The following is a 26,447-nucleotide window of genomic DNA, read 5'->3' as shown; positions in this document are numbered from 1 at the left end:
GGTAACCGAGGCCCCGCCCCTCGTGGACGGCCATCTTGGGGAGGGTCGCCATGGGCAACGCGGCCGCTGGGCACCTGGTCTTCCTGGCGTCGTGCCAGTGCCGCTGGAGACCCTTCAGAGGCCCGGCCCTAGCAGGACCTTCTTGAAGCAAAACACGCGGCCTGCTGCTATCCAAACGCCTCTCGCTTTCCCGTCGCTGCCGCTGGCAGAGCTGTGAGCCAGGGTTTCTGTGCGCAGGGACTGGGATCCGAAGCAGCTCAGGCGGCGGCGGACATCGCTTCTGTATCTCAGATATTCTTGTGAGGAGCCGCTGAGAGACGTAACAGACTCGGCATGCTCCCGTGTACGGTTGGTTTCCTCCTGTCATCCTCTAGACGAGTGCCGTCCAAGAAACATGGGAGCCACATAGGAAATTTTAAAATGTCGACGAGGCACCTACCAAGTAAAAGCTTAGTAATACATTGTGTTTAACCCAAATAAGGTTTCAACCTGTAACCAATAAACTTCAAATGAGACATTTTAATTTCTTTTTATTGTGTTTAGTTTCCACGATCCGGTGTAGCTTTGACCTGCAGCATGCCTCATGGGGGTGTCCAGTTTCCAGTGGCCAGAAGCCGCCTGTCAGGGCTCCTCTGGGTGCAGCTCAGGCAATGCGATGGTCATGAACGGGGTGAGGAGCCAGACAGCACAGGGACTAAACTAACAAGGTAAAAACTAAACTTGTCAGATGGTGGAATAGTGGGTGCCGTGGGCAAGTAGAGATCACTTTTGGCTGTACTGTTGATTGTCAAATATTAGTTCAACTTAAAGAAGTGGGATGGCGCCCGAACCGGTTTGGCTCAGTGAATAGAGCTTCGGCCTGCGGATTTAAGGGTCCCAGGTTCAAGGGCATGCACCTTGGTTGTGGGCACATCCCCAGTAGGGGGTGTGCAGGAGGCAGCTGATCTGTGTTTCTAACTATCCCTCTCCCTTCCTCTCTGTAAAAAATCAAAATATATTTTTTTAAAAAAGTGGGATGATGTTATGTTGGAGAAAGGGCTCCAGTTTGTTCTGCAGGTTGCCTTGAGGTGACTGGAAAGGGCAATTATTCTTTCTTTCTTCGCTCCTCCTCTTCCCGGACCCTCAGGGACTGAAATAGAATCTCACATGCTCTTCTCCGTGAAGATCACTTTGGGTCCTTGCCATCAAGGACTTCTTTCGGGGAAGTCTCCATTTACCAGGCACACAAAACTAGGGTTGTCAGAGACATTAGGAGTCATTGTTTTCAAATGTTTCTGGACTTAATTTCTATTCCGCCCAAGTGATAAAAATTTAACAATGACAAGAATAGCCCTTCATGGTGTGAAAATGAGAGATGTTTGCTATAGATACAACCTTGAAGGGTGCTAGCCAGCCATCAGTGGTGGGAGGAACAAGGGGATTACAGTGATGGGAACCATAGTGAAGGAATGTGCATAGCAAGGATTGGGTGAGCATGAAACGCTTAAAGTGATATGCTATTTGTAAAATAACACAGGTCAGGTCAACTCCCCGACCTTAGCCATCATGGCATACATGTGTGTAGCTCCCAAAAAGGCATTAGGAGAGGGATTTAAACTTTCAAGCCAATAAGGTAGTGATAGCAAGATTGGATAGAGGTGGCATAGGAGTGGCACAAGTTGAATCTTGGTTTTGCTACTGAACTGTGATCTTGTATAAATTACTGAAATTCTCAGTTTTTCATTCATAAAATAGAGTCAATATTCCCTTCAGAGTTTCAGTAAGAATCAATCAAGAGGACATGTTACAGCCCTAGCTGATGTGGCGCCATTGGCCGTCATCCTGTGCACCAAAAGGTTGCTGGTTTGATTCTTGGTCAAGGTACATGTCTGGGTTGTGGGCTTGATCCCTGGTGGGGCTGTGCAGGAGGCAGCTGATCGATGTCTCTCTCTCTCCATCCCTCCCTCCCTTCCTTTTTCTCGCAAAATACATTTTTACAATTAAAAAAAAATATATTTTATTGATTTTTTACAGAGAGGAAGAGAGAGGGATAGAGAGTTAGAAACATGGATGAGAATCATTGATCAGCTGCCTCCTGCACACCCCCTACTGGGGATGTGCCCGTAACCAAGGTACATGCCCTTGACAGGAATCGAACCTGGGACCCTTCAGGTTCCATAGTCCGCAGGCCAACGCTCTATCCACTGAGCCAAACCGGTTTCGGAGCAAAATACATTTAAAAAAAACCTTAAAAAAAAAGATAATGTGTTACACACTTAGAAGACTGCTCCCCCCCCAACCAGGTGCAAATGTTCAATGAGTGTGAGTCTGCCCACTCCCATTTATCCATTCAGTCAATATTTATTGAGGTATTTCTCTGAAAAAGGTACCTTGGGGAGACCAAGATGAGTAACACTGGCTTTACTATGAATTTGTTTCTAATATGGTTTTTATTTTTAACATTCTATGACTTTATGAAAATGGAAACAAGGACAAAAAGATCATGGTGACTCCAGTTCATTATCACTTCACATTTTCCAATTTCTTTACTCCTGTTTTAACTTTTATTCATTTACTGATTTTTGAGAGGGAGGGATGGAAGGAGAGAGAGAGAAAGGAATATTGAGAGAGATTTGTTGTTCCACTTAATTATGCATTCATTGGTTGCTTCTTGTATGTGCCCTGACTGAAAATAAAACCCGCACCTTGGGGTATTGGATAACAATTTGTTTGCTGTGCTTTTGAATAAACTTTATTCCACCTTTTTCTTCTTATTATATTACTTTCTTCTCTTCCTCTTCCTGGAACGTAAAACATCTAGTTTAACATTTCATCCTTCCCTACTACCTAATCTTTGAAAAATCCAGGTCTAAAATCACTTTATTACTAGTTAACTGTCTTTAAATTTCTTCAATAGTTTGCAAGGATAAAGGGGAAAAGAAGAAAGATTAAAAAGCCAAATATCTATAGGAGTAGATTTCCTAGACAATCTAAAACCTAGTATACTTATTCACCATTAATGACATCAAGCTTTTAAAACATTTACCCCTGTAGTGTAAGGCCATGAATTATGAAAAAAACCTTTTTGGATTTTAAAATTGTTTCCTTCTGAGCTTACTGTCTTTTGGGGGAATAAAAAAAGATAAAATAGAAAATTACCGTTGCCTGCTTACTTGGCTCTGAAGAAAAATGGAGAAAGAATGCTCCTGCTCCAGTTTAAATGAATTCAGGTAGAGTAGCCATGACAGCAACCCCTCAGCAAACACATTGTCACATCTGGCTTCTGAAATGTCAATATAGATTCTCGAACCCTAGACTTGGGGAGGGCCTCTAGAGATCACTGATCTTTCATATAGATAGAATGACATTTAAACCACAGAATCTCCCCGATTTCTGAAGACCATCAGAGAAAAAAAAATTTAACCAAAATAAATATTCCTGGATTTATTTTCTATTTGCAGAAAGCTACTACTTGCCATTTCAAATTTTAGCCAGTCTTAAGTAAAATCTTAAAAACCACTGTATTCTGCAAGCTAATTTCCTTCTCTGGTCTCTGAAGAGTCAGAGAATACCTAGCCAACCATTATGCAGCTTTTATAAACATAACGTTGCTAAATTTCCATTCTGCTTCTCTTGTGGTCAACCCATGAGCTTTATCTTTTAACTACATTTTTCTTTTGGTTTTAACATTTTGTTTTCTCTCTAGCCTTTTCAAATCTATTTTTTCTAATTAGAGCCTGGAACTAGCAATTCTCTCAATAGGGCCATACCAGATTGTTTCCTACACGTTACATATGTAGAAGCATGTATTCTCAATACTGTGTTTGCTGGATTGCAGTGATTTCTTCCCTCAATGTGCTGTCCTGTTTGTAATCTTATTTTGTTATCACATATGATTTTCCATTTAGTAGTGCCTACTTAATACTTTCAGCCTGTTTTTTCCAGATGACTGAAAATAAGTATTTTTGAACAGATATACACACTAGACAGTGTTAATCCCTTTAAGTTCATTATTTAATTAATTCAACCCATTTTATAGATGAAGAAATAGGCCCAGACATGTTAAGGAATTTATTCAAAACCTTATTCCTCAGAAGCAGTAGAGTTGGGATTTGAGTCTTGGCAGTCTAATTCCAGTATCTACATTCTTAATTTAGCCCTTCTATTGTAAATTCAGATTACATGTATAATGGGCTCTCAAACCAATAAAGTTTGGGAGCATCATTAAAAAACCTGAGAAAGCCTGGGCTGGGGTTGCCAGATTTAGTAAATAAAAAGACAGCTACTTAAATGTGAATTTTATGTAAACAATGAATAACTTTTAGTATAAGTATGTCTCATGCATTATTTTGGAGCTAATTATGCTAAAAATTATTCATTGTTCATATGAAATTCATGTTTAACTGGACATTCTTCATTTGGCAACCCTAGCCTGAGCATCTTTTCAGAGTAGAGAATGGGACTTTTTCACCGAATTGATATTACATTGAATTTTGGGGCAACTAAAAGTATCTCTGCTCTTTGGAGCAGAATTGCAGTGATATATGGGTTCTTTAAAATTATAAATCTCTATAGTACCTAACAAGAATTATGCAGTGTTCACAAATTAGTTGTTTGTTGTTTCTACATTGATAATGGATATATGTAATCAATATATAATCATATGAATATATTTTTAGGACAATCTTGTACTCAACTCACTAGGCAGGGATATTTTATTTCTTTATATAATCTATCCTAATATTAGCTATTGCTAAATTTCACTTTAATAAAAAAATAAATATAAATACTCATTTTATTTAGCAAGACTAAAAATAAAATTAAGATATAAGTTCACATCTTTGGTGTTGTCCAAAACAATTCCTCTAGCTGTCAACACAAGGCAATTAATCCAGCATATCATTCATTTATAGAGGAATTACTATAACAAGAATCATTTTTCAGTTACAAAGGGAGTCATTAAACCCTCAGAGCTCTTTGAAACTAGATTTAGTTTATTAAATCACCTGCTTACATAAAAGGAGAAATGAAAGGAATGGAGATCCTTACCCTGGCTGGTGTGGTCCAATTGGTTGGAGTGTCATCGGGACACCAAAAGGTGGTGGGTTAGGTTCCCAGCCAGGGCACATACCCAGGTTGCAGGTTCTACCCCAGGTTGGGGTGCATACAGGAGGCAGCTGATTAGTTTCTCTTTCACACTGATGTTTTCTCGCTCTCTCTCAAAATCAATAATAATAAAAAGGAATGGAAATACTAACACAAAATGATTGGCTATTATTGTTTTTATAAAAAAAAAACCTAGAGGCCTGGTGCATGAACTTTGTGCACGGGAGGGGGGTTGTCTCTCAGCCTGGCCTGCACCTGCTCCAATCCAGGACCCCTTGGGGGATGTCCAACTGCTGGTTTAGGCCCAATCCCTGCGGTAGTTGGACATTCCTCTTGCAATCTGGACCACTGGCTCCTAACCAATTACCTGCCTACCTGCCTGATTGCCCCTAACTGGCCCCCTGATTGCCTCTAACCACTCTGCTTGCCTGCCTGATGGCCCCTAACTACTTGCTTGGGGGTAGAGCCAGCCCATCAAGGGGCTGTCTGCCTACCCAATTGTCCCTAAATGCTAGCCTGCCTACCTGGTTGCCCCTAACCACTTGCCTGCCTACCTGATCACCCCTAACCGCTGGTCTGCCTACCTAATCATCCCTAACCACTCTGCCTGCATGATCACCTCTAACCACTTGCTGGTGGGCAGGGCTAGCCCGGTGAGGGGCCATGGTGGTTCTGGTCTAACGGTCGCTATGGTTGTGATGTTGTCACTGTCTCTGGCCTTTTATTATAAAGGACAATAAAAACAGTGGCTAGACCCCTACTGAATGGAACTAAAGGAATAGTGGCTAAGTTCATAGATTCAGAATAGCTGCTACACAAGATACAGATGGTCCCCTACTTATGACTTTTTTTTTACTTGATGATGGTGCCAAAGTGATACACATAAATTTCATGAGATATTCAATACTTTTTAAAAATAGGTTTTGTGTTAGATGATTTTGCCCAACTGTAGGCTGTAAATGTTCCTGAGCACATTTATGATAGGCTATGCCAGTGGTCAGCAAACCGCGGCTCACTAGCCACATGTGGCTCTTTGACCCCTTGAGTGTGGCTCTTCCACAAAATACCATGTTCGGGCGCGCACATACTGTGCAACTGAAACTTCATGGCCCATGCATAGAAGTCAGTTTTCAGCCTGGGCGAGTCTCTTTTGAATAAGTGGTCCTAACACCAAGCCACACTCAAGGGGCCAAAGAGCTGCATGTGGCTCGTGAGCCGCGGTTTGCTGACCACTGGGCTATGCTAAGCTATAATGATCAGTAGGTTAGGTGTATAAATATATTTTCAACTAAATGATATTTAAGTTGAAGAGCATCTGTACATCTTAAACTTAAATAAGTCAGTATTTATGATGATCTTATTTCCACTATTTACTCTCTATCAGTGACAAACTTACCAGTGTTGAAAGTTAGACCCGTAGAAATTGCAACAAAACACTTATAAAACTTATTTTTTTGATTAATATACAGTAAGTATATTAGCTATTGCTAAATTTCGCTTTAATAAAAAAGTAAATAAAAGACTCATTTTATTTAGCAAGACTGAAAATAAAACTAAGACATAAGTTCACACCTTTGTTGTTGTCCAAAACAATTCCTCTAGCTGTCAACCCAAGACAATTAAAACAGCATATCATTTGTTTTAGAGTCATTTCTATAACAAGAATCTAATATTAGAATATTAGAATAGGTGACATAAACAAGAGATAAGTTCCTATGGCATCTCATCAATGTATAATAAAACTTCGCAGAATGAAACAATGTTATTTGAGGACCTGCTGTGTTACAAAAATTCTTTCAGTGATTTTTTTTCTTTCTCAACTTAATATGATGATAGGTACCTCCAAATTTATTTTATTTTGTTATATAAAAGTTATTAACAAACTCTTGCTTCCTTGTAAACATTCTGTTCTTATATAAAAAGTGATTAAAAACAGTACTGAATATGAATCACTTCTGCAAAGTTTAATGAGAAACATTCAACCAAGGTGACTTTTCCTTGGAAAATCCTACAAAAACTGAATTTTATAAACAGTTACTTATTTTGATTGAAGTTCCATTTATAAATAGCAGCCACGACTTTACTGCCTACAAAATTGCAGGCAATCACATTTTATGTATTTAGAATTCAAATGCTAAGATCAGATTTTCTAATAAGTGTTCAAGAAAGTCACACTGACAGACATGGCTATCCCATGCTAAGGAAAGAGCTGATTCCATGATCGTACTATTCAGGCAGGTGCAGACAACCACTGGATTTAAACTAGTGGGTACTACAACATTTATATATTGTATTTTAAAGGGGAAGTGACATTAGCAAAGAGGGGGCAGGGGCTGCAGGACTTTATTGATGCTGATTTTTGTGGTCCAAGAGTATGTAGTGCAAGGGACAAGCTATCATCACAGGATGTTAGTTTTAGAGGCTTCCAACATAAAGAATCTGAGCAAACGCGCTATTCTAAGAGGCTGAGATACTTTTGCTCCTCCTCCAGTTGTAGTGAAGTAGGGTCTACTGTGACCTAGGTAGCAAGTCTCAGAGGAGAGGGAGCAGACAAATATGTAAATCAGGGATTCAGATGAAATATGCTGCTCCTAACAAGTGATTAATGGCATTGAAATGGGAGTAGGGGGTGTATAGCTTAGCAGTGGTCTTGGGAGACTGCGGGCCTTCTGAGCACATTCACATCCATCCCTCTCAGGAACATTTGGCAGCCTGCACAGTGTGATCAGGACCAGTGGTTTGAGAATTCTAGTCCCCAAAAGTAGAAAAGAGAAGGGAAACACCTGACACTTTGTTTCTTCCTAGGCAGGCTGTTCCCCAAACTTGCTACTTAGGAGCAAACTGGCATGAGTTCTGGGGCCATCTGATAAACTAGAGGTCTGGGCATGGGACCAAAAAAGAAGGAGGGAGTCGGGGAGGTGGGGATTTGAGCCAGAAAGTAGCATTCTAGTTTCACTGAGGGGAAAGGGGGTATAGTGGGAGTATTATTTTTTGGGGGTGGGGTGGGGTGGGTGGGTAGCTACTAATAACAAGGCCAAATCCTAAACCCAAGCTGGTCATGGAGAATAGCAACATGCTTGCAAGTTAACTCCAGATAGCTGCACTCAATAATTTAGTACACACTTTGGGCTCTATAGGCGGCCCCCCCCCCCCCACCCCGGCCCCCCATGCCCAACTCCAATTCCAAGATGTAGGAAAACCTTCTTTCATGTTTGCTCTTCCCTATTCCAAATCTTCCAGAGTCACTCAAACTTTTCTTAATTAGTAATGAAAAAGAAAACATTTGAACAGAATTGGATGCAACCCGTGCAACCCAGGTTACTTGGGCAAGAACTCTGATTTGCTCCTACACAGCTGTCCATAGAAATTGAACATTTAGTCTGATTCCTGTGTGGCTGCCTAGAGCCCTGGACTTAAAAACATGTGCTATCACTACACCAGATAAACTCCCAACACAAGCCATATACATCAAAATGACGCTCCTTTCTCTTTCAAAGGAGCTCTTCAATTCTGACTTTTTACAACGATAAAAAGACGCCTGCTCTCGCCCTGGCTGGGTGGTCAGCTGGTTGAGTATGGTCCCATGCATAAGAAAGGCTGCAGGTTTGATCCCCAGTCAGAACGCACAGAGGAGACAACCAATCCGTGTTTCTTCCTCTCTCAAATCAATAAAAACAACAATACATATCCTTGGATGCAGATTGAAAAAAGAAAAAAAGAAAAAAAAGATATTTGATTTCAAGGAACATACAAAGTTTGCCAAGCAAGTATGATAGTGGCTAACAGACATAATAATCCCACTTTAGCAGCTATTAAGATACTTGAGTTGTTTGTTCCTGTCTTCTTGATGCTGACTGGAACCACTGAACAGACTGAGAGGGGAAAAAAACACAAATCACAGAATAGGTTAAAAGTTTTAAAAAGAATTGTGTGGTGATGACCAAACCCTGACTGGCAGTGTAGTCCAAAACCACCACGTTAATCCCTAGGGCAAGGAGGGTAGTGTATAGAGAAAAGCTAGCAAAATCTAGCACCGGTTCTTCCTTATGGGGGCTCAAGAGCATCCCTCTGAAATAACTCATGCATGCACTGCCAAAAACACCAGGAAAGCCAAACTCGCAGATGCTTCCCCACGGCTCTCCTGGCAAATTTACAAGCACTTATTTGCTCAGTGTGAGCCTCACCTAGAGGCATCTCCCACCTTGGAGGCAGGGGAGAGAAATCTGGACTGTGTATTCCCAAATAAGGGAAATCAAATCACCTAAAAATAGGCAACACCTTCTATTTTTCCCACTCCTTAATGATAGCATCCTTAATTAAGCCAGCTTCAAAGGACTATAATTAGTGCCTGGAGGTCAAAGTTCAAACCTGTGGTTTACAAATCTTAACAGAAGTCATATAACCTACTTATTGCAGAAATAATATCCCAAAATCATCAATCCCTGCCCTTCATTCCCATGGGGATAGATTTAAGTCCATTTCTTTGTTTCTCACCACAGTACTTGGAAGACAGTCAAAGAAGGTTGTGTGAGAGGGAGGGGCATCCTGGTTCATCATTAAAAAATAAAGATCTCTTTAAGTGTCATCTGAGGTTATATAAAAATTTTTTTTCAATTCTCCTCCGGGTCTGCCTCCAAGGGTTCATCTTCTAAGCCAAAACTCAGCTTGTCAGCGAGGTTCTCAAACTGCTTGCCCAGACTACCTGCAGAGTCCACGAACATGTTAGGGATGTCTTTGCCAAAGTAAATCTTGCTGTTGGAAGCAATGGCCTTGTACTTCATCAGCTGCAGGTATTCAGGGGTTAGCTTCAGCTGCAAAAGTAAGAAGTAAAGACGACTCAGATGGAGCCAGATTAGAGGAAACTATGGGTGACACTTTTTCACTTGTCATAAGGACAGGGTCTCAGTCAAAGACACATGCCCTCTCTCCTTTTCCTGGCCACATTGTTACATTAGTGACAGGGTAACCACTTCTCTAGGAGGGAGTCATCTCAGCTCTTCAAGGCTAGAGCTGCAAGCGTTTTAGAGGAGTTCCCATGTTTCTTAACACAAACATTTAAAAAAATATTTTTACTGATTTTTTTTTTACAGAGAGAAAGGGAGATCGATGAGCGAGAAACATCAATCTGCTGCCTCCTGCAACCGCCGCCCCCCCCCCCCCCCCCCCGGGATGTGCCCACAACCAAGGTACATGCCCTTGACCAGAATCGAACTGGGGACCCCTCAGTCTGCAGGCTGACACTCTATCCACTGAGCCAAACCGGTCTCGGCCACACAAACATTTTTAACACAAAAATTACACTTCCATCAAGACACTGCTAAGGAAAAGGGAAGAACCTGTCCCACACAGCACAGGAGTTACCACTTCCACAATGGAACAAACAAAATCAGCCTAAACCCAAATACGAGTTCTCTTTGCCAGGCGGCACTGATTGTTTACCTTATTCGCTTCGGCCATTTTCATAGCAGTGTAGCACTCAGCATCAGCCTTTGCCTTCTCCCGCGCCAGAAACGCAGCGTCTGAGGGGGAAACGCAGTGAACTGAAGCGCAGAGGCCGCCAGAAACCTGGGTCTGGTCCCTGTAACTTTCCCCGGGTGCCTCTGTGCCCCTGGGGTGAGTGCTCTTTCTCATCTGTGAAACAGGGGTAAAGTGCTCTGCCTGCATCTCCCTGAGGTGGGTCATGAGGAGGTCTGTTGCAGTGCCAACACCTTATCTGACAGCATTACTGAGAAAAGCACAGCTGCCCAGACACTTCCTGTTTCTGCACTCTTTTTTTATTTTTTAAAATATATTTTTATTGATTTCTTACAGAGAGGAAGGGAGAGAGGGATAGAGAGTTAGAAACATCGATGAGAGAGAAACATCAACCAGCTGTCTCCTGCACCTCCCCCCCTCCCCCCTCCCCCCCTCCCCGCGCGCTGGAAATGTGCCCACAACCAATGTACATACTCTTGACCGGAATCGAACCTGGGACCTTTCAGTCCACAGACCAACGCTCTATCCACTGAGCCAAACCGGTTTCGGCTGTTTCTGCACTCTTATTCTGTTTGTACTTCCAGGTCTGGAGAGGGACCCTGCCTCAACCTCCTGGTTCAGAGCTTTCCACCTCATCCCTCTTATGCTACACAGCAAACGCCTAAGAATACAGCCCGAGGCGGATCCACCCTAACACTGACTCCCATGAAATAGGTCCCTCTCCAACTTCATTTCCCTTTTCTTTCCATTAACTGTTTCAAAAAGGTTCTAATTAACAGGGGTTAAGCTGGCACAACTCTAAGAGAATTATAAGCCATGGTCCAGACTAACACCTGTTTGGTTTAAGACCTACTTAAACTTCTACTACATAAGCAATATATTTTCTCAATCTGCCAAGACTAGCTTTCAAGTTGATGCAAAATTTTTGGTGTCCTGTGAGTAATATCTGTAGCAAAAAGCCTAGGAGGAAAGGTCAGTCTGTGGCTGGGTCCTTACTGCACACCCTCAGCCTGACTCTGGGTGGAAGGAGCCTACAGTCTGACTGCAGTTTGGGTTGCGAGCAACTGACTTAACTGGCCTTAGCACCTGATACATGTATTTATAAGAAATAAAAATGTGTTGCTTTGCTAAGGGCTCGCTAATGAGCTGCTGCTGATTTTCAAAATCCTAACTGGCTCCCCAATAGGCTCCTGCAAAGCTGGCAGGCCCCATAATGAGTGTAACTGGACACAGCATTTTGTAGTAGCCTGAAGTTGGGTCTTCAGGTCCCCTTTCTGCCCTAGAATATAGCATGTGAAGGAAAAAGGTGGGTGATAGGAATGAGGTGAGGGCTGAGGGGCAGGGAACTGAAGGTGAGTGACATAGAGAAAAGTCAGCAAAGGAACACTTCCCTCCAGCTCCTGTTGTTGGTGCTGAAAAGGTGCTGTCTTCACACTCGGCTTAACATCTACAGAGAACCTGAGAGCAGGCTGAGGCCAGAGCTATGGAGTTCGAAGACTTCTCAGGCAGGGTGGGTAAGGCAGGAGGGAGAGAGCTGCATTTTGGCCACTTCTTAGTTTACTTCCACTGCCAGACTGCGAACTCCATGGCAGCAGGGACCTCCCAGTTCAGAGCTTTCCACCCTTTTTCTCATGCCTAACATAAGTGCCTAATAGCACACAACTAGCATTTGTCGAATGAATGAATGCTCTCTGAAGTGGAAAATTAATGCTAAATCTTCCCCAAAGTGAAAGCAGAGAAATAGTGATGTTCCAAATAAATCAAGAGATCTTAGAATGGGGCTTAAAGAGCAAAGGAAATGATCCCCCCCACAAAAAAATGGCTTTAAGGAAAATCCAGGCATTAATTTCACTTACCTTCAATTTCTGAAATCTTCTTCTCAGTTTCCTTCTCCATAACCTTCTGTCCATAGGTGATTTCTGCAACCTGAGCCACCTTTTCTGCCTCTATGTTAATCAAGTTGAGAAAAGGCTTAGAGCTGGTATTTCAAGAGTTTGACTCAATTCCACCTTGAGTCAGATGGAGTGTACCAGTAAGCACAAACCACCTCAGCTCAAGACAGTAACTGGGGAGACAGGGCCCAAGTGAGGAGAATTGTTACCCTGATGAAAGCAAGGAGCAAATCCTAACCTCTCAAGTCATGAGGGTTATTTCTCCCAAAGGAATGTTTTAAGGAATAAGGTACTCTCTGAAAAGTTTCTTCCTGCCACCTCATGTTAGGCAGTAGTCAGGTTCGTTGTTGATGGTCCAGTACAGTGATGAAGAACCCAGGTTTGGAGCAGGGTCCTGGTATCTGAGCCCAGTTCCACCACTTAACTTGCCCTATGACCTTGGGTATGCTATTTAGCCTCTCTGTGCTTTAGCTCAGTAAAGAGAGGTAAATGATTATGTAGGCCCTGGCCGTGTGGTTCAGCTGGTTGGAGCATCGTCCTGCACATGGAATGACAGCAGGTTCAGTTCCTGGTCACATACCCGGGCTGTGAGTTTGAACCCTTGTTAGGTATATACTGGAAGCAACCGATCAAAGTTTTTTCTCTCACATCTGTTTATAGCTCCCCGCTCCCCCCCCCCACTCCCTCCCTCCCTCCCTCTCTCTTTAAAACCAATAAAAAGCATATCAGGTGATAAAAAAAAAAGAGAGAGAGGTATTTGGAAACTCAAAACTTATCACCCAGGCCATGATCTGACAATTTCAGCTTTGCTTCTGGGAGTATGAAAGCCACTCCTATGTGTGGCAAGGATTTAGAGAACCACGTGGTCTAACTGTGCCCAAGGTTTCCTCTACTCTCCCCACCGTCCCCAGCCCTTCTGCCCTGAAAGGGGGTCACAGAACCACATCCAGACCAATGAGCGCCTTCTTCCGCTCTGTCTCAGCTTCTTTTTCCACCACCTTCTGTTTCTGGGCTGCAATGAGAAGCTTTGTCTTCTCACTTTCCCTGGAGGGGAATAAGAGTATACAATTGTGAGGCCACTATGGAAAAGCTTCCGAGGAACCTCACTGTCTCCTGGAGAAGCCAAACTCTTCTGAGGAGAGAAACTCTGATTTCTTACTTTCCCCTGGTAGGCTGTTCAATGTCCCAGGTAAAAACAAATTTGTTGCCGACAGTAGTACGGCTCTGCTCTTCCTCCAAAATAAGTCATTTGTGGGAAACAGAGCATAATTTACTTATTGTCAGCTGCCATCTGCTTTAAGTGGCCATTAGTAAAATACACCTGCCTGCCCACTTAATTGTCTTTCCCTCCTATCTTCTTAGGCATGAGCCATGAAGCACAGAAAAGGCCCCCCTGGTCCCTTTAAAAGCATCACTGCTCAAAAGGGCTTCTCCGTGGCTCTCAATCACAGTTACAGAGCCCCGGTGACCGTCCTGACACACCTGCTCCATCCTACAGTGCAATGGGCTGTGACAAGTACTCAAGGAGGAGATTAAAAGCATGGCAGAGCTTCCGTTAACTCTGGGATGGGATTTGGGGGAGGTGGGAGAGAGTGGTGGTTACGGCTGAGGCAGAGGATACTCACATCAGCTCGTAGTTTCTGCGGATCGTCTCAGGTATATTGGGCTTTGTCACCCGCACAGCCTGGGGAAGGATAAAAAGAGCACCTGATGAGAAGGCGAAGGTGAGGGTGACCAAGGTAAGCAGCTTCCCCTTGCTCCTCGATCTTCCTGCACAGAAAGGACATCCCTTGAAAGAGGGGATGCAACTTCATCAGGGGACGCTCCCACGGTGGCAATGCTTACTTGGATGACAAGCCCAGGGGCCATGGAGGTCAGGTCCTGTTGCAAAGCCAGTTTGAGGTTTTCATCAATTTGATCTGGAATCAAGAGAGACAGGAAAAGGAGCGGTCACACTATCGAGTAGGGTCGAGGGGAATACGGGGTAGAGGTAAAGAATGCACCTCACAAGCAAAAGGCCTTCCCAAGGTAAAGTGCTTATCGTAGCCCAGAAACCTGAAGTTCTCCAGCAAGACTTTCGGAGCAACATGCCCCGCAGTCCCTCTACTCAGCTAGATGTGAGCATATCCTTTGCCTGTGGCCTCAAGAGAGAATCCCTAGGTTATTGAAAATATCAACCTCGCCCAAAAGAGGACTGAGCTTTAAAAAGGAAAAGAACAATAATTCCAGCACATTTCTCGAGTCAGGCAACAGTCTTTCTCAATACAACAGGAGCAAAACGGAAGACAGGCACCCAGTTCTCATGAAGAAAGAATATGGAATGGCCCTGTTAAATATTTTAAAAAGAGCCGAGCACATTAAATCTAGTAATTTTAGCTGTTTCTAAAAGAAAAACAGATTCTGACGTCAAGGAAGCCCCAAGGAAGACCATTTCCATTAGGAACTCCATCAAATGACACAAGGGGAAAATAAAAATTTCCAGTTCTGGAAACGAGTCCAAGTCTTTTGATGTGTTGTTTGCTTTGGTCCCGATTCCCTTGCCTGGAATTCACATGTGGGTCGTTTCACAGACAAGTGTAGGAAGAGCTATAACTGATTCCCCTTCTAGCTGTGATCCCAGGACAGCAGCACCAGGCTGCCTTCTCTGGCCTGAGAGCCTCAATAAGATCCTAGAAGGGCACCAAGAAAAAGACTCCAGGAAACCAGGCTGGGGCATCTAAACTCAATCACCTCCCTTATTGTCAGCTGCCACCTGCTTTAAGTGGCCATTCTTGGTCACTTACTTGTATGCCCAAACAGGAGAACTTTGAGAAATGGCAAATTTAACTCCTGCCTTTTATAGATGGAAGTCCATGGAGGCTGAGATGTGCTCAAGCCAGTTAGTAACCAAAATAACGAACTTGCTTAATTATATGTTTTGAATATTATAGTTTAAAACAGTAATTTTTTCAACTGTCGTATCAGTGAGCAAGGGATTTGAATGTTTCCATTTTTTGGTTATGCTCCCATGAGCCTCTTAGGCACTGAGAGAAATGCCCATAAAGGCAGTACCTTGCACCTAACATTGGCCTAACAATTTGACAGCTGGAGAGAAACATTACATTTTACATTTTCTATTTTAAATAGAATACCCACCAAACTTTAAGTAAGATGGCCTATATCCTCTGTAAGTTTATAACAACACAGTTATTTATCAGACTAAATTATATCTGAGTCAAGGTAGAAACCTGTGGCCCTGGGCTGGTAACTTTCAGGAAAATGTGGAAGAAATATTTTGAAATGGGGTTTATTACCAAAGTAATACTAGTAATAAGTTGTTTATGTTACAGTTATGCTGATAAATGTTAGTTAAGTTATATTATCAAGTATACACAGGTTCTCCAGGTAAACTCTTGAACAAGTACTAGATTATATACTTATATAAAAGACTAATATGCTAAGTGTCCCTCTGACCATCTGACTGGTTGCTATGACGTACACTGACCACCAGGGGGCAGACGCTCAATGAAGGAGTGGCCGTGATGCGCACTTCCCATTTATAAGGAAGCTAGAGGCCTGGTGCATGAAATTCATCCAAGGAGGGAGGCATTCCTCAGCCTGGCCTGCACTTTCTCCAATCTGGGACCCCTCAAGGGATGTCCAATTGCCCTGCGGGATAGGGCCTAAACCAGCAGTTGGACATCCCTCTTGGAGTTTGGGACCGCTGGCTCCTAACTGCTCACATGCCTGCCTGATTGCCCCTAACTGCCTCTGCTTGCCAGCCTGATCGCACCCCTGCCAGCCTGGTCACCCCCTAACTGCCCCCCTGCTGGCCTGGTGGCCCTCTAACTGTCTGGAAGGAACTCGAATGCCCAGAAGATGTCTAGTCGACCTGGTCTAATTAGCATATTACCCTTTTATTAGTATAGACGGTACGGCAGATCTAGTGCTGACAAAGCAACACATGGCTTCTCCCAAGTGGGACACAGGCCCCACTACCACCTCAGAGTGATAGCCCACCAAATAGCAGCCAATGCTGCCAAGACTCCATGGCTCAAAATGCAGCCCACAGTCCAGCCCAGCCTAGAAATGGGTGCTGGGTAATGACGTCACATGGCAACGCCTGCCTTCCTCTCCCTAGTGACTAGCTCCTTGGAGTTTCTTCAGCCAAGAACATGACTTGCGTTACAGCCAGGTGCAAACATTTCACACTGTAACCAAAAGCCTGTGAAGCGTTTTCACGTGCCTCATCTCATTTGAACCTAACATAAGTCCTGGAGTAGGTAGATAGGACAATAGGTAGAATCCTATTTTCTTTTCATTAGCCGGAAAACAGAGATTTAGAAAGTTTAGAAAATTGACCTGACTGAAAAGAAGAAATGGTGGACCTTAAAAATGACTTCAGGTTTTCTCACTGCACAGAATATAGTCAAACACTGCTGCAGTTAAATATTTTACCCTTTGTTCTCCCTGCATGATCTATAATAATAATTTGCTTCGTGTTGATATTTACTGCTATGTTGCTCACAATGACCTGAAAGAGAAGTTGGGGTGCTTCCCTGGGCTGGAAAAAGTTTAGCAAATCAGAAAGCAGATCTAATTAAGCAAGTTTATCTATAATAATAAAAAATTAATATGTTAATTATACTGGATATCATTGCGGACTTCTTTTTGGGTGAAGCCGGGGCCAGAAGGAAGACCAGGTCCCGGGTATCAGAGGGAAGCTGGTGCCAGTAGCCGGGCTGTTGGCTTAATTAAGGCCATTGGCAACACCAATGATTCCTCCTTCCGTGTACTCTAAAAATGTTCTCCCTCAAGGTCCTTTTTATGAAGATTCCTGGGAAAAATAACTGTCCAGTCCTAGTGTCAAGAATAGTTGTACTATGGGTTGAAAAGCCATTTACTTTTAGCACTGGCTACTAGACAACTTCCAGTAGCAAGTTTAAATAGAACATTTTCCCACCTAACAGCTATAACAATTACTGAAATGTTTCCCCCTTCCCCCCATTCCTCTTCCCCTTCCCCATGCCTTTCTCCCCAGGCGAAGGAAGGCCTATTCTGGCTCGAATTTTGTGTATCAGGCCTCTAGTCTTATATATAAAGCTCTCGCTTATGTCAATTACACATGTGTGTTTCCATCTGTCATTGTTAATCATGAATTTGGTTGACACTTCTATTATAGAGAAAGGGCAAATAGCGATTATTAAAATATTTCTTCTAATTAATTTCTTTTCAATGTGCACGAATTTGTGCACTGGACTACTAGTATTTTTATAAAATGGGCAAAGAGGATGTGTCAGAGAAAGCAGTGATGAGAACTATGTAATCGTGTAGAAAGTCAGGGATAGGAGTCTTGAGAGGAGGGAACTAGAGGAAACAAAACTTTTGATTGTTAAGGAATAGGATTAGAGACTATAGTGTCTCCTTTACAGATGCAAATATAGTTTCAGTAAAACAGAGCTTTCAGGCAAGATTGAACTTCAAAAAATAAAAAATATCTCAAAGCAAATTGGCCAAAACCGGTTTGGCTCAGTGGATAGAGTGTCAGCCTGCTGACTGAAAGGTCCCAGGTTTGATTCCGGTCAGGGGCACGTACCTTGGTTGTGGGCACCTCCGAAGTAGGGGGTGTGCAAGAGGCAGCTGATCAATGTTTCCCTCTCATCGAAGTTTCTAACTTTCTATCCCTCTCCCTTCCTCTCTGTAGAAAATCAATAAAATATATTAAAAAAAAAAAAGCAAATCACATTTTCTCAGTTCCTTTGTACAGAAGCTATACTTTACTAAGATAATAAGTTTTCTAATGCAAAACAATTTCATATTTTAATTTCCTCTTCATGGAAATTAGAGATCCTTTGTCTTTTTTAATTTCAAATGTTGATTTAATGGCACATGTTTTTAAAACAAGGGCTAGAAAGAAAACTAATAATATTTTATAAAATTCTATTGGTTGGAGGTTAAAAAATATAGCAAATTTACCAAATTTTTCCTAAAAGTGCACTGACTCGAACCCCAATAAAAGATTCTAAGCCCTATATTGTGAATTTAAGATTCATTTTCTACTGCAGAAAATTAAAAGTGATTCTGATAATTTCCCAAATCTGAAACACAGTGCAAAAGGCTGTTTGTTTAATTAAGGCCATTGGCAACATCAATGATTCCTCCTTCCGTGTACTCTAAAAATGTTCTCACTCAGGGTCCTTTTTATGAAGATTCCTGGGAAAAATAACTGTCCAGTCCTAGTGTCAAGAATAGTTGTACTATGGGTTGAAAAGCCATTTACTTTTAGCACTGGCTACTAGACAACTTCCAGTAACAAGTTTAAATAGAACATTTTCCCACCTAACAGCTATAACAATTACTGAAATATTTCCTTCCTTTGTTGCTGAAGTCAGGTTATTTTTACTTTGATCAGGAAAAAAGGACAAGAAATGTCTCCTTAAGGTTGTAGACCCTTTTTGTTCTAAGCTTTCTCCTGTTCATTTCTGTAAGTAAAATAATAAGTAAAACTCCCATGAAGAGGCTATGGTCCTTGTCCCACTTCTAGAATTAAAGGTGAACTGTCCCGTTTTCCTCACCCTTCCCTGGGTGCCTTTCATTCAGTGATGTGATGGATAGCACACAAAGTGACGGCCAGAAGAGGGAGGTTCTAGCTTCAGCTGCTAACAATTAGCTCTACGACTTTTTTTGTGGTTTGGTACCCTTATCTTAAAATAAGGATGTTGAGTTGGATAATCTCTAAGGTTCTTCTAGAACTGAGCCTGTCTTCATTATAGAACATTTTAGGGACCATGAAACACATTTCCATTCCAGCTCTCTAACTCTGGCCAGGTGTGAGTCCTGTAGTCCACTGTTACTTCTGTGCCCAAAGCTCAACCACTCTCGTGATCTTCCATTGCCACCAGCATTTTCTGGGAATGCCCTTTGTGACCTGTTCCTGAGCACTGGATCTTTTAACACCTGCTGTCCAGCAGTACCCATCCTACCCTATGGGCAGCACAGAAGTAGGCAGTGGGGGGGGGGGGAAAGGGGGGGAAGCAAGGCTGTTAATGCAGGCTCTGATCAGAAGAGACTTCTTACCAAAGAGCTCAATGTAGACCTCCTGAAGTGTATGCACACTGCAGAACTGGTTCAGTTCATGGTGGATCTTGTTGAAGATGAGGGCCTTGTCGTAGTCGGCAGTATAGTTCTTCACTATATCATATACTGGAAGGGAAGGGAGATTCCAGAATAAAAGGCAGGTTTCAAAACTCGCCGAATAGAGACAGACTCATATAGAGAGAGCAGGATGACAGCTGTTGGGAAGGGTGACTGGCACTGGGAGGGGGGTGGAGGAATTATGCAAAAAAAATACCAAAGGATGTAAACAGTGTGCTGATTGACAGGAGCGGTGGGGGTGCAGAGAGGTGGAGGAGAGTAAATGGTGTTGAACACACAATACAGTGTTGTAGAATTGTGCAATTGAAACCACTATAATTTTTTTAACTAGTGTCACCCCAATCTATATATATAAAAAGCCAGCAACCAGACCATTGTAATGACCAGAACAACTGGTCACTATGATGCCCACTGCCACCAGGTAATAGGCCTGATCGTGGGTGGGGCCAGCCAGCCAACCTCCCACAGTCCCTCCCCCAGCTGGCCCCACTACTGATCTCTCCCCTTACCCCAATTGGGAGCAGGACTGGCCCTCCGACCTCCTGTAGCCCCACCCCCCCACTCCAATTAGGGGCAGGACTGGCCAACTGTCTCTACCTCTGGCTGGCCCCGCCCACGATGGGCCCCCACCATCCCTATAGGCCGTGGCCTCTTCCCCCAGCCACCTCCACTCCCAATCAGGCCCCCACTCCGATCAGAGGCCGTGCTGGCCAGCCAACCACCCATGGGACCTCCCCCCTGGCTGGCCCTGCCCGATTGGTTCCCTGCACCAATCAGGGACAGGGCTGGCCAGTCAACCTACGGCCCCTCCCCCCTAGTCAGCCTGGCCCTGATTGTTGGTGAGCCAGCTGGCCAACCTCCCACCATCTCCACCTCCTGACAGGCCTGGCCCCAATCTGCACTGGTTGGGGCCAGACTCCACCTGTGCACGAATGTGTGCACTGGCCCTCTAGTAAATTCAATAAAAAGGAAATAAAAAACCAAAAACCTTTCTCAGACACTGAAGTTCTCCCTTCCTGAGGTGCTGCAACAGACACTAGGGTTGCATCTTGGGGAAAGTAAGCTGGTGATAGGGGTCAACTGGAAAACTGTACCTGCACTTGGGACCAGGAAGTTCACCACTTCAATTCTGTCAAAGTAGATCATCACACCACCACTAAGAGGAAGAATGGACAAAGAAGTCACTGGTAAGCTCTGAAATATAGTCACAAAACCAACCATTCCCAAACCTAAAAATCAACAATAATTCCTTAACATTATCTAATATTCATTTATTCAAATTTCTCCAATGATTCCCATTATAGTCTAAATTATGTGCCCTCCTAAACCTGTATGTTGAATTTCTACCCCCCAATGCGACTATACTGGAAGATGGGACCCTTAGTTAAGGTTAAATGAGGTCATAAGGGTGGGACTTGTAACTGATTGCACTTGTTAAAAAAAAAAAAAAGACATCTTTTTCTCCTCTTCTCCCAGGTGCAGAGAAAAGGCTGTGCGAGAACAAAGCAAGGCAGCCAACTGCAAGCCAGGAAGAGAGGCTTCACCAGGAACCAATCCTGCTGGCACTTCGATCTTGGACTTTGACCTTTTATAACTTGAGAAAATAAATTTCCGTTGTTTAAGCCATCCAGTGTGTGGTATTGTGATGGCAGCCCTCGTTGACTAATAATGGTTTCATCAAGTTTTTATAGCTATTAGTTTTGGACCAGGTTCTAATTAAGGGTCACTGTTGTATATGTTTGTCTTTTAAGCCTCTTTTCAACCCAATGCCCGTCCAAATATGACTTCGTGCCAAGATTAGACCTGTTATCCCGTGGGTTGTTCCAATTCTGGACTCTCCAAATGTTTCCTGTGGACTTGTTTACTGTGCTGCTCTATCCCGGTTTAGACCTTTACTTTTCAGCCAGATCACTACAGTGATGTCATCTTTGGATTTCCTGCCCTAAGGCCTTCCCCACCATTAAGACATTCTCTATAGTTAGTTATGCTAAACTTATTTTCCTCCATCAACTCACTTATCTGCTAAAAACCTTTAGAGGATCCTCACTTCTAAAGTTCAAACTTCTTACAGCATTTGAAGCCCTTCCCAACCTGCCTAACTTCTGTGATTTTTCTCTACTGCACTCTGCCACCTAGTGGAATCGGAAGAGGGAGCTAGGGGAGCAGGGAACGTGATAAAACCAAGAGGTGACTCCCTTTCCACTGTCTCTTACATCAGCCAGCCCGACAGCCCTTTCTCTTATGTGGGCGTAAGAGCTTTATTCCAGGCACCTTACCTAGTCCCACAAGGTACATTCTTCACCTCATCTGTCTGCAGTGTGGTCTGGAAATAGAGGAGATACAAAATGCTGTAATGGGCAGTGACAAACAAGTAACTTATTTCTGGAATCCCAAATGTCCTTGTTCTTTAGTAACTATTTGGGTTGAGCTTTGTCTCTGTTAACCATGAATACCCCTCTGAATCCTCCTGACTTACAAAGTGTGAGACTAGCCAAAGAAAGATACTTTGCCAGCTTTCACCATAAATGAACCACTACATGAATGAGCTGGGTAATACTAGTTTAGTGAAAAAGATCCCGGACCAGGAATCCCCTCTTCCATTTACTGGTCTTGAAACAGATTCTTTACTTAACCTGTCTCAGCTTATAGCACCTGCTCAGCCCATTCTCAGGATCACTGTGAGACCCAAATGAGATAATGTGCATAAATGAACTTTGAAAAACCATAAAGCAGAGTATATGGCAGAAGAAACTTACAAGGATAATGCTGATGAAGTATCCCAGGATATTGGACATACTTCAAAGATGGCTAGTCTAACGTAAGTAATCCTACTCCTATTTTAGATGTCATATCCCTTCACCAAGTTCAACTTCCCTCGTCTTTCCCCAAAATTATGTTCTCATCTCTGAAGTTCAAATACGAACCAAGAAAATTTCCATATTTTATTTCCATCTATCTTGGTAGCCTGTGATTTAAAACACAGGCATACACACTCTACTTTTCCTTCTATACATTCAGAACAGGTTCTTCTATTTGAAAGTGAAGAAATACTTCCTAGCTGGACTGATGGGCCACGGCAAGGACTCCATTCAACTACTCCAACAATCAGAAAAGCTTCAGAGTTATTGGAGCTTCATTCTCCGTATTTGTGAAACTTATTCTTAAATGATTCCTTGAAAAGGCATCACACTCACCCAATGGCTAACTAATTCCAAATCATGCATTAGCCAACACCCCAAATCTGCAGTTGTCCAGCCATCCCATACAAGCCAAATATACCTGCACAGACTTATATGATGTGATGAAAGGGAGCATGAGATGGAAACCAGGGCCGCTGGTGGAAGTCAGCAGGGCACCGCCTCTGCAGAGAAGAGAGGGGCAGGTTCAGTTTAGCAGGAGGTACCTATTACATTGATATTCTTTGGGCCAATTTTCCCTTCAGCCCCATAAATGTTTAATATGGAGTGAAAAGTGCCAGAGCCACATCCACAGATCCCTTCCTTCCTCCCAGCTAGACCCTAATATTCTAGGAAGCCTAATGCTAAAACATAAAACCGTTACTCATGCTTTCACAGCAAGAAAAAGAGGCACTCAGGCTAAGTGGAGTAAAGGCAGCAGAATTCCTGGCTATATTTGAGAGAAGTCTAATTTACTTTGTTGTGTCTGTTGAACTTGTGGCAATCCATTTGGGCACTTTTAAATCCAATAATACAGTAATCAATGAACTGCACTAGCGTTGGATTCCAGTGACACCAACACCAAAAGAATAATCTTATTTTACAAATCATTTTAATATACATTTTTGTCAGTAGCGTTGCCTTTCTAATTAAGTTGTTTGAAAATGGCAATAAAATTAAAAGCCATTTGGGGGGGACATGTAAGTAGATGGTAGGGAGAAATAATTAAAGGGGAGCGGGAAACCCAACCAGACGTTTAGAACTTGCTAGAGGCAATCTGGAAATAAGCATCACAGGGCACATAATAAGAAGGGGCCATAAAGACTTCAAGCAAAAAACTTGGTTATGGAGGTTTCTAAACGGAAAGCAATCCCACACATAAGTGCTTCTTTGCTTTACATTATAAAGTTAAAGCAACTTAAAAAAAAAAAAAGGAGCAACGAAATAAATAGTGACATAATGAACTTATAAGAACCACTATTTTAGGGTTTGCCTTGATCGATATAAATCAACCTGCAGGGGCTTTCATTTTTCTGAAATGTTAATTTTAAAGAGTAGGTCCAAATGAGCAGAGGAGACCAGCTTCTCAAGTTGCCATCAAGAACTGGTACTCAGCAGAGGGAATTTTGTGGCACCAAGATGCTGACAGGGATGTCGGAGAGAACAACGTTTCAGAGATGATCTGCAAGAAGCTCTGGCTGCCTTTAGGTTTTGTCTGAATCTCTATATACAGTTATCAATTGCCATCCATCAACTTAGACTACTAAGTTTCATATTTACATTTGAGTGTGTATATGTGTGTGTGTGTGTGCACGCACACACACCTGTATTTCCCCATACCCATGGTCACTAACACAAAAGTTCAACCAAAAGACTTCCATATTCAACAAAACATAAACACAGACATTCAGCAGAATCTGCTAGACAGTGACTAGGAAAGAGTCCTTTCACAGAAAGTTGCAAGCTCCTCCGTGTCTCTGCCTTACCTGTAATACACCCCAATATGCCCCTCCTCTATCTTGTGCACGGCTGAGAAGAGAGCTGCACAAAAGAAACTGGCAGCCACAGCCACAACCGCTCCCAACTGAGCCATCCGTGGACCTGTATCCTAGGGAAAAAGATACGGGGAAAACGTGTCTGGTCTGCCCTGCAGGACAGGAGCTGTGACAGCGAGAGGCACCGCACCAAGCTGAGCTCCCTGGCTCACATCGAGCCTGCTGTGCGAGCACGAGGCCAGATCCACAGCGCCCTCCATCCCCACTGCCATTCCCTAACCGTGGCGCTCCAGTCCCCACCTCGCGGGAGAGGCAGTGATTCCACACAAGCCGGTGGAAGAGCCGGTGCCAGCTGGGCAACGTTCAGAACACAGCCTTCCCTTCCTGTGAACAGCAAACGCGCTGTCACAGGAGCAGCCCATGCTGGTAAAAGGGAAGGAGGCAGCTGCGGCCAGTTGGCGCAAATTAAAGAGGAAGTCCAATGACAGGCAGTTGTGTGGCATGTAATTCTGGTCGGAGCCTCCCCCGGTCCTAATTGCCTGCCACTTCAAAGGAAACCATTATTTACTTCTTTCAGAGGCTGGAGCGGCAGAGACAGCATGCAAACCGAGGTCCCAGGTGGGGTTCTCTGGCCTTGGTCCACCTTCCCGGTTACTCCCTTTGGGTCCTAAACGGGAGAGGGCTCCGACCAACACCGAAGCCACACTCCCTCCCATGCACCGGACCGGTGCTTTGCAAGCTCAGGGTTAGAGAAAGGGAGTCCCCCGGGCTGGAAAGACTCTGGACCACTGGGTCCCACTGTGCTCGGGCACCGGGATGCAAAAGACTAGGCATCCAGAGACTCATTTCCGGAACCCTGAACGATCTGGCACAACCAGGGCAACTGGCACCAAAGTTCACAGCCAGCGCGCCCGAGCCAGCGCGCGCGGGGCGGGGTTCCACCTCGTGGGGCTCAGAGGAGCGGGGCGCGCGCACCTGCGAGGCGCTCCTTTCACCTGGGCGGCCTCCGGCTACGGATCTGCAGCTGCGTCCTTTCCGCAAACGCCCTTCCCTTCGGATGTCACCCCCGCCCCACCGCGCGCCCCTTCCTAGAGAGAAGCTCGTGCATCCCCGGAGCTCAGGGTAGGGGTCGGGGCTCCCAGCGCCTCTGCCCGGTCCCGCTCGGGAGCTAGAGAGAGAGAAAGAAAGAGAGATTCGGGAGAGAGAGGGTTGCTGTCGCGCTCCGGGGGGACAGAGGCTGCAGGGGGGGGGGGGGGGCGGGTGCAGCAGCTGGGCCCAATGCACGCACTAAAGGGGCGGGGGCCGCGTACCGGGTGTCCCTCCAGGCGCTCCGTACCCGTCCGAACCCCTTCACAACCGCAGAAACCGCCACACCCCTCCGCCCGCCACTTCCTTCCGGGCCGGTCGCGGCGATGACGCCTTTAGTTCACGCGAGAAGACCCCCCCCCCCCCAGCTCCTCCGTTAGCCCCGCCCCGCGCTCCGGACGAGCAGTGCCCGCGGACGGCCGCCAGGGGGCGCCCTCGACAAGGCCCGGGCGGGCTGCAAGCTGGGTCTAGGGTTTCAGGGGGTGAGGTGGTGCTGAGCGTGCCCTTTTCCGACGTTTTGGCTCTGGAGATTGCTCTGGATTCTCCTCCCCATTAGGTCAAAAGGCTTTTTTCTTTTCTTTTTTTTTTTCTTCCTGGAGCAGGTAACAGGGATTCGCAACAGTTTTTAGCCCTCTGCCTGCCGCTCTTCTGCAGCCCCTCTCCATGCAACATCTTTTAAATGTGCAGATTAGCACCGTCACGTCGCTAATGAACAGTCCCAGCTTTTAATTGTCCTTTATTATGCTTTTGTAGGAGCGTCGGCCTGTGAGGTCCCCTACGGCACCATAGAGTAGATTGAGGAGGAATTATTCTTCCAATTTTAGTGGACGAAGTTCTGAATTGAGTGAGGTGCGAAGGTAGCAGGGATGAAAACCTCCTTGGCGCTTCCTGAACGTCAGGAGCTTAATGAACGGCCTCGGTAACTCCTGCCGCAGATCCAGGGGCTGTGCACCCCCTCGCTTCATTGGCTAGACTGGAAGTCCTCTGAGGCCAGAGGCTGCTCTTCCCTCAGCATGCTTAGTAAACACAGACTTTGTGCTTAGTAAACAGACTGAACAGTGGAACCAGCGCCAGGACCCAGGCTTTGTGTCTCTCACTGTAAG

The 26,447-nt window shown here is 44.3% G+C and overlaps 1 protein-coding gene and 1 long non-coding RNA gene across 6 annotated transcripts; one reads left to right on the top strand and one right to left on the bottom strand.

Moving 5' to 3' along the window:
• The first annotated feature begins 28 nt into the window (after positions 1-28).
• Positions 29-21,211, top strand: LOC311619437. Of its 2 annotated transcripts, none has more exons than XR_014794504.1 (3): positions 29-442; positions 544-707; positions 21,063-21,211. It is a non-coding gene; the product is annotated as an uncharacterized lncRNA (long non-coding RNA). The 2 variants fall into 2 exon arrangements; XR_014794505.1 differs by lacking the exon at positions 21,063-21,211 and adding an exon at positions 13,815-14,083 and having other exon boundaries at positions 160-442.
• On the bottom strand, positions 6,597-25,673 carry ERLIN2 (ER lipid raft associated 2). Of its 4 annotated transcripts, XR_014794503.1 has the most exons (14): positions 25,569-25,657; positions 24,827-24,925; positions 24,250-24,371; positions 22,866-22,947; positions 21,863-21,909; positions 20,681-20,742; positions 19,509-19,634; positions 14,298-14,371; positions 14,078-14,136; positions 13,405-13,496; positions 12,417-12,506; positions 10,525-10,604; positions 7,535-9,896; positions 6,597-7,478 (listed from the first exon to the last, which is right to left on the bottom strand). XR_014794503.1 is itself a non-coding variant. In XM_084877775.1 (13 exons), exons 2-13 carry the CDS (start codon positions 24,857-24,859, stop codon positions 9,696-9,698), a joined length of 1,068 nt encoding a protein of 355 aa, XP_084733901.1. In that variant the 5' UTR covers positions 24,860-24,925; positions 25,569-25,657; the 3' UTR covers positions 6,597-9,695. The 4 variants fall into 4 exon arrangements, 3 of the variants coding, with proteins under 3 accessions (XP_084733901.1, XP_084733902.1, XP_084733903.1); XM_084877775.1 differs by having other exon boundaries at positions 6,597-9,896; XM_084877776.1 differs by lacking the exon at positions 24,827-24,925 and having other exon boundaries at positions 6,597-9,896; positions 25,569-25,673.
• Positions 25,674-26,447: the final 774 nt, after the last annotated feature.

Source organism: Pipistrellus hanaki (assembly GCF_964339955.1).
Source record: "Pipistrellus hanaki genome assembly, chromosome: 3".
Lineage (NCBI taxonomy): Eukaryota > Metazoa > Chordata > Mammalia > Chiroptera > Vespertilionidae > Pipistrellus > Pipistrellus hanaki.
This window is presented reverse-complemented; position numbering and strand designations above follow the sequence as displayed.